The sequence below is a fragment of the Orycteropus afer genome, unplaced genomic scaffold, assembly GCF_000298275.1.
Source record: "Orycteropus afer afer isolate SDZICR_OR568_19922 unplaced genomic scaffold, OryAfe1.0 scaffold00632, whole genome shotgun sequence".
Lineage (NCBI taxonomy): Eukaryota > Metazoa > Chordata > Mammalia > Tubulidentata > Orycteropodidae > Orycteropus > Orycteropus afer.
This window is the reverse complement of record NW_006922219.1, coordinates 1,054,445-1,062,079: the sequence shown is the minus strand read 5'-3', so window position 1 is coordinate 1,062,079 and position 7,635 is coordinate 1,054,445. Positions and strand designations below refer to the sequence as shown.

At 46.7% G+C, this 7,635-nt stretch overlaps 1 protein-coding gene across 1 annotated transcript; it reads left to right on the top strand.

The window, feature by feature from the left end:
- Positions 1-2,795: 2,795 nt before the first annotated feature.
- LOC103210641 (patr class I histocompatibility antigen, A-2 alpha chain-like) lies at positions 2,796-7,332 on the top strand (the record flags this gene model as incomplete). The annotated part of the gene is made up of 8 exons (XM_042783069.1): positions 2,796-2,859; positions 3,177-3,446; positions 4,473-4,751; positions 5,412-5,687; positions 5,791-5,904; positions 6,340-6,372; positions 6,523-6,560; positions 7,324-7,332. Coding segments are annotated over exons 1-8 (1,083 nt in total), but the record flags the coding sequence as incomplete, so codon positions are not given.
- Positions 7,333-7,635: the final 303 nt, after the last annotated feature.

Genomic DNA, 7,635 nt, shown 5'->3' with positions numbered 1-7,635 from the left:
TCAGAAGGAAGATTGGGCAATCTACTTCCATAGCGATAACACCTTGGATACTGAAGGAGGGGTTGCTGTGAGTTGGATGCAACTTCACGGAAGTGAGTTTTTTTTAATCCCTCCTGTATTTTAAGGATATGTCTAAAATGCACATCAACAAATCATGGCATTTCAATAAGGATAATTTGAAAATACTTTAATCTATAAGTCTCACAGTATATTTCATGTGACAGATTGAAAATTCAGAACACTGTATATATGTACTGTCAAATATGGTAGCTAGTAGCCAGGTGTGGCCATTTAAATTAATTAAGTAGGATTAAAACTTCAAGTGCTCAGTTGCAGTAGCCACATTTCAAGTGCTCAATACCCACACATGGCCAGTGGCTACTGTATGGGACAGCACACATATACAATCCCTTCATAACAGAAAGTTCTATTGACAGGAGTGCTCTTGATGGTTTATGGTCCTCAAGTTAGGTGCCATAGACTCATTTATATGAATTTATTATTTATCACACAGACTACGTTTGGTTTCCAATAGTCTGGGATATGGATATTCATTAAGCTTATATATAACAAAATCAAAACACATAAGGAGTGAATCTCTCTCTGATGCTTTCAGACACAACTGTTCTCAATTTCAAAAGACAAACAGTGTTCCCTCCACCTCAGTTTTCTGACTGAGGACACTTTCTGGCACTGAATTTCAAGGGAGTAAATTCTCTTCTAGAAGAACCCATGGGAAGAAGCCTAAGCTAAGCTTTGGGAGGCAGAGAGTCCAGCTCAGAGAGAAGGATTCTGGGAAGTGAAGAGGATGAAAAGAGGCAGGGCCAATAGGGGATTCCCCAGTTTACTCAGAACAGCAGTTCTCTGTGGAGTCACTAAGATTCTTTCACAAGATCCATGTAGTCAAAGCTATTTCTCAGAAGGAAGATGGGGCAATCTACTTCTGTAGTGATACCACCTCGGAAACCCAAGGAGGGGTCGCTATGAGTCAGGTCTGACTCAACGGCATGTAACAACAACAATAAAAAGAAATTAATAGTCTTTCTTATTGTGTTGATATTTGCACTAAGGTAAATCAGCTGAGAACTTAGCAAGAATTGAAGCTGTCTCATCAAACTGAAAAAGTAATTGAATTCTTAATCATCCCTTGTATTTGCAGGACAAACAAAAATAAAAACAAAACCAGCTTCTCTTAAAGATGTACTGATTGAAGCATTAAAAATTGTTAACTGTATTAAATCACCATCCTCAATCCACATCTTTTAATTTCCTGTGAAATCAAGTGGGGACAATATATAAAGCACTTCTCCATTCCATAGTATGATGTTTGTCTCAAAGTAAATAATTTGTGTGAGTAGAACTAGCCTCTTTTCTATGGGACATCATTTTTACTTAAAAGAATGAATGACAGAAAAACTATCTTGGATATTTGGCACTTTCTCAAAAATGACAACTAGAAAGATTGCCACTTCATGGAAACCAACTGACAGCATTATTACCAATGATGAAATGGAACCTCTCAAGAAATTACAATATTAGAAAACTTGTATCCACCACAAGTTAGATAGCTTTCCAAAATTTCCACCTTTTTTCTGCTTTGATCAGTGGGAATACTAACAAATGTGACTTTCAGTCATCTTGTAGTACAATTTGTCAACATTAGAAGATCTGCACACTTGGTGAACTAATGCAAAATTTTCTTAAAAAAACTGATGCATCAGTACAAGATTCATCCAATGTGCAACATGTGTGTATGAGCTTTAATAAACAGAATATGAAATGATCAATTACAGGGTTTCTGATTGAAGCTAGCCTTTAAGAAACTACCACCTTTGTAGCTCTAGTAAAGTATCAAAGATGAACATTCACAATTACTTGGGAAAGCTATTAAAAATGCTTCTCCCTTTTCCAACTTCATGTTTTTTGTGATACTCCTTTTTTTTTTTTTTTTGTATAGACCTCAAAAAATCACAGAATAATTGCAGAAACAGATATGAAAACCTAGAAGTCTTCTTTTGACACAGAAGTCATTTACTATTGAAAGTAATGGCCAAAAATGTAAAATCTTCTCTCTACATTATTTTATTTTGGAAAATATTTGTTTTTCATTAAAATATTATCGACTAACATTTAAGCAATTAAAAATCTTATTTTAAATTAACTTAATAATTTTAAATCTGTTTCAATGTCTCATGTGGTTTAATATCAGTAGAAATAACTCACATAAACAAAATCTCTTTGGGTTTCTCATAATTTGTTAACGTGAGTAGAAATTCCAAGGAGCCTGGTTGTGCAATGGTTGGTTACACTCTTGGCTGCTAATCCAAAGGCCTGTGGTTGGAACTCACCAGATGCTCTGCAGGTGATCTCCTCCTTTAAAGATTACAGCCTAAGAAACCCTGTGGTGCAGTTCTGCTGTTTTATAAAGATGGTCTGAATCCATTCCCTGGCACACAACAGGGACTTTGAAAGGAACAACCTCCTCTGACTTAAGCAGTTCCTGGCCCAGGACTCTGTGAATGAAGTCAGTATCCTGGCTTGGTTCTCGGGCTCCTATTGCTGTGTCAGGAGTTGGGAGGTACCATTTTGATTACTTGCTCTCCCTGACTTTCACTTGTCCTTTCAAACCTGTGTCACCTTCTTTTGCCTGGACACACATGACACAGGTTACTTCTCACGCCAATTGGATCAGAGATCTCTGGGGAAGCCAATCACAGTAATCGCAGTTCCTGATCTTAAATTCCGCTTGGAACCTCAGGTTAGCGGATCCATGGTAGAAGTCCAGCACCCGGGATATGATACCCCGGACTTTCCTCTTGCTGCTCTGGGGGGCTCTGGGCCTGATCCAGACACGGGCAGGTGAGTGCGGGGTCGGGAGAGAAAGGGCCTCTGCGGAGGGAGGAGCAAGGGAACCTCCGAGTGGGACACAGGACCCTCGGTGAAGCCGCACCCCCGCCGTCACTGGCCCAAAGCCGCCTGGAGCCCATTCCGTCCAGAATCACCCTTCTCCCGCGTCTCCCGCCCCCTCCTCTTCCCACCCATGTATCCAGGCCCAGCTCCTCCAGTTGCTCCTTCTCCGTTTACCAGCCTCCTCCTTACTCCTCAGCTCCCCTCCCTGGACCTGGGACGCCAAGCGGGGAGAGGGGTCAGTGGTCTCAGCCGCTCCCTGCCTCCAGGTCCCCACTCCCTGAGGTTTTTCCTCACCTCCGTGTCCCGGCCGGGCCAAGGGGAGCCCCGCTTCATCGCAGTCGGTTACGTGGACGACACACAGATCGCGCGGTTCGACAGCGATGTTGAGAATCCCAGGGCTGAGCCTCGAGCGTCCTGGATGCAGCTCATGGAGTCTGATTTTTGGGATGACAGTACTTGGGTTGCCAAAGACCGCGAACAGAGTTACCGAGTGCAATTGAAGAACCTGCTTAGCTACTACAACCAGAGCGACTCAGGTGAGTAATGGCCTGCCCAGGTCGCAGGTCAAGAGGTCCCTAGTTCCCCAGGGTGGGTGGCCTGAGTCTTCAGGTCTGAAGTTCACCCCGAGGCCCTTAGACCTGGAGGACCCTTAGACCAAAGAAGAGCCCTGGGCTTTTGTTCCAGTTTCATTTTCAGTTTACAACCAAATAACCTCTGGTAGCATAGTGCCTAAAGCACTTGACTGTCAACCAGAAGGCTGGTGGTTCAAATCCACCAGCCACTCCTTGGAAGGAAGATGGGGCAATCTACTTCGGTTGTGGTACTGCCTCGGAAACCCAAAAAGGGGTTGCTATGAGGCAGGTTGGACTCCAGGGCACATAAGAACAACAAGGAGCTCTGGTTGCATAGTGGTTAAAGCATTTGGCTGCTAACCAAAAGGTGGGTGATTCCAACCCATCAGCTACTCTGAAGAAAAAGATGAGGAAGATTGCTTCTATAAAGATTTAACGCCTCAGAAACCTAATTAAGCAGTTCTACTATGCCCTAGGGAGCTCTGGTAGCATAGTGCCTAGGGCACTTGACTGCTAACCAGAAGGCTGGCAGTTCAAATCCACCAGACACTTCTCGGAAGGAAGGTTGGGCAATCTACTTCCGTAGTGATACTGCCTCGGAAACCCAAGGAGGGGTCACTATAAGTCAGGTCTGACTCGAAGGCACATAACAACAACAACAACTGTGCCCTAAGGGAGCTCTGGTAGCATAGTGGCTAAGACACTTGACTGCTAACCAGAAGGCTGGTGGTTCAAACCCACCAGCCACTCCTCGGAAGGAAGATGGGGCAATCTACTTCCATAGTGATACTGCCTGGGAAACCCAAGGAGGGGTCGCTAGGAGTTGGGTCCGACTCCACGGTACATAACAACAACAACTATGTCCTAAATAGGGTCACTATTACTTGATGGCAGTGTGTTTGGTTTGTTTTGGTGGGGTTTTGACCAGTCAGAGCTGGTGGGAGGCATGGCTGACCACCAAGGCTGGGCTGACAGCAGGGGCTGGGCCAGGGTCTCACACCTACCAGGGTATGTATGGCTGCGACATCGGGCCCGACGGGCGTCTCCTTCGTGCATACAATCAGCAAGCATATGATGGTGCTGATTACATCGCCCTGAACGAGGACATGCGTTCCTGGACTGCCGCAGACACCACAGCTCAGATCTCCAAGCGCAAGTGGGATGAAGCCGGTTCCGCAGAGTACTACAGGGCCTACTTTGTGGAGGGCAGGTTCCTGGAGTGGCTTCACAGATACCTGGAGAAAGGGAAAGAGACTCTGCTTCGCACAGGTAGGAGGGGCCCTAGGGTACTTCCCTGAACTCCCTTGGAACTAGGACTATTTCTGCTCTCCTGGCCTCTCAAAAGGAAGGGAGGAAAGTAGGATAGATGTCAGGATACCCCTCCCATGAGGGTGGAGAGTGAGGAGTTAGCCCAGATTTCCAGATCCTATACCAGAGAGCAACTTGCCCAGTGGAGCCCTCCTTTCTCTCAGAGACAGTTAAGGGATCCACTCTCTCTGGGGATAATAGGGAAGGTGGTTCCTGAATGATTAGCAGTATCCTTTAATCCTGAAATCCACCTTGATCCTGAAATCTACCTTAAGAACCACCAGGGGCTCTCCTTGATAAACTTTGTTCTCTGCCCCATACCCAATGAATTTGAAGGTCTGATTCCAGTTTTTCAGAGTTTCTCACCCACTCAAGTCAAAACTAGAAATCCCTCCTCTCCCCTCAGATACCCAGAACATCCTATTCTGGGCTGCCTCACCCTGATTTTTATAACTTTACAAGGAATAGATTGTCCCAGATCCCTGTAACAGGCTGGGGTCTGGGTTTTGCATGCTCTCCCCTCCCCCAATTGCCCTGTCCATTCTCAAGATGATCACATGAATCCTGCTCAGGTGGCCTATGGGAGGTAATGAAAGTTCTTATATCTTCTCTTTCCCTCAGAACCCCCAAAGACACATGTGGCTCACCATCCCATTTCTGAACAAGAGGTCACACTGAGGTGCTGGGCCCTGGGCTTCTACCCGGCGGAGATCACCCTGACCTGGCAGCGGGACGGGGAAGAGCTGACCCAGGACACAGAGCTTGTGGAGACCAGACCTACAGGGGATGGGAACTTTCAGACATGGGCAGCTGTGGTGGTACCCTCTGGAGAGGAGCAGAAATACACATGTCATGTGCAGCATGAGGGACTGCCCAAGCCCCTTATCCTGAGATGGGGTAAGGAGGCTGATGAGGGTGGAGTCTCCTCTCAGGGATAGCAAGAGGCCTTCTGGCCAATTGCGGCAATGTCAGGCCCTCTCACCTCTCCTCCCTGTCCTAGAGCCCCGTTCTCAGTCTGACATCCCCATCGTGACAATCATTGTTGGCCTGGTTCTCCTTGTGGCCACTGGAGCTGTGGTGGCTGGAGTTGTTTTCTGGTGGAAGAAGAGCTCAGGTATAGAAGGGGGTGGGGTCCGAGTTTTCTTGTCCCAGTGGTGGTTTCAAGTCGCAGGCAGGTGATTTGCCTTGTAGTCCTGCCTCATTGGGCAAGGCACCATCCACACATGTGCTCACCTAGTCTCAGACCCTGCATGCTAACAACTGCTCTTCTGTAAAGCACATGTGAAAATGAAGGGTAAATCTTCACCTTAGTGGCTCAAGTGATGGAGACCTGATTCTCAGTAGTCACAGGGGAAATTCCTACTGAGAAGAGATTCCCAGGAGGGTGGTTGGTCCAGTCCCTGTACATCTTTCCTTGTGTTTCCTTATCCTGCTCTGGGTCTGCAGTCCCGGTCTGGGACCTTTCCTGGTGTCCAGGACTACCCAGCTCTTCTGGGACCTCAAGGTCCTGCCTCCTCCCAATCTCTCACAGAATGCTTTCTCCCCACAGGTGGAAAAGGAAGGAACTACAGTCCAGCTGCAAGTAAGCATGGAGGGAGGGAGGCTGATCCTGAGACCCTTAGGACAGTGTAGATGGATATCTATGGGGGCATCCTCTCACCCCATAATTCACATTCTCCTAGTTTTCATCTCCTGTGAGCTCTGACCAGATCCTGTTTTTGTACTTTTCCAGGCAGTGATAGTACCCAGGGCTCTGATGTTTCTCTCCCAGTTTCTAATGGCAAGACTCTGGGGGTTGGGGGTGGGGTGGGGAGGGCTGACATAGGAGAAGGTTTGTAGCAGAGGGGACACAACCACATTATGGGAATTCTTTGGATTTGCACATTTTCAGAGTGTCAACACTTGTAGTGACTGATCTGAATTTCTTCACGATTCTTTTCTTCTACAGTTTGAGATTGCTGCCTTGTGTGGGACTGAGTGACACAAGATTTGATCATGTCCCATTTTGTGATTCAAGAACCTCTGACTTCCCTTTCTGCAACTGATGTCTGAATGTGCCTGTGTTCCTATCAATATTAGGTGAGGATACAGCGAAAATAGCCCACCCCCACTGTGGTGGTTGTTTTTGTGTCAACTTGGCTGGGCCTAGATGAGTGGCTGGGCAGCTGGTGGTAGTTATTCCCCATGAAGAGACTGGCAATCAACTCCTTGGTGGGATCTACCACAAGCAGCTGAGTAGGTACTTTCGGCACGTGGTCTGCTTCCCATATATAAGAAGCAGCTTTGGGAATACTCTCTAGCGTATGGCATGCTTGGACCATGCACATAACTGTGTCATTGCTAAGGAGCCTGCTATGCTCTGCTGACCTTAGGACATATGATGGACTTAAGTTAATGGCCTGCCATGTGGTTTGGTAACGTTGGGACTATGCCTCTTTACTTGTCAACCTTGGGCTTCTCAGTCTCAGCAACCAGCAGGTGTCTGAGTGAAGAAACACCTCTAGCTCCAATGGGCCGGGAGCAGGAGGCAGAGCTGGACCCCAAGGTTGAGGGGCTTTCATTCAGGCCCTAGAGCCTGGCACTTTGAACTTGGACTTAAAGTCTCCAAATTGTAAGAATAAACTCCTGTTTGTTAAGGCCATCCCATTTGTGGTATATTCTTGTCAGAGTGGCACTAGGTAACCAGAACACCTGGACACCAGTTAACTCCTCCCTTCCCTACGTACGTTCCCAGTTCCAGCAAAAGTGGGGCTGGAACATCTCTTTATGGATTGAGTTATGTCCCCAAAAAATGTGTAAATCATAACTCTATGCCTGTGGCAGGATCTCTGGTAGCATCGTGCCT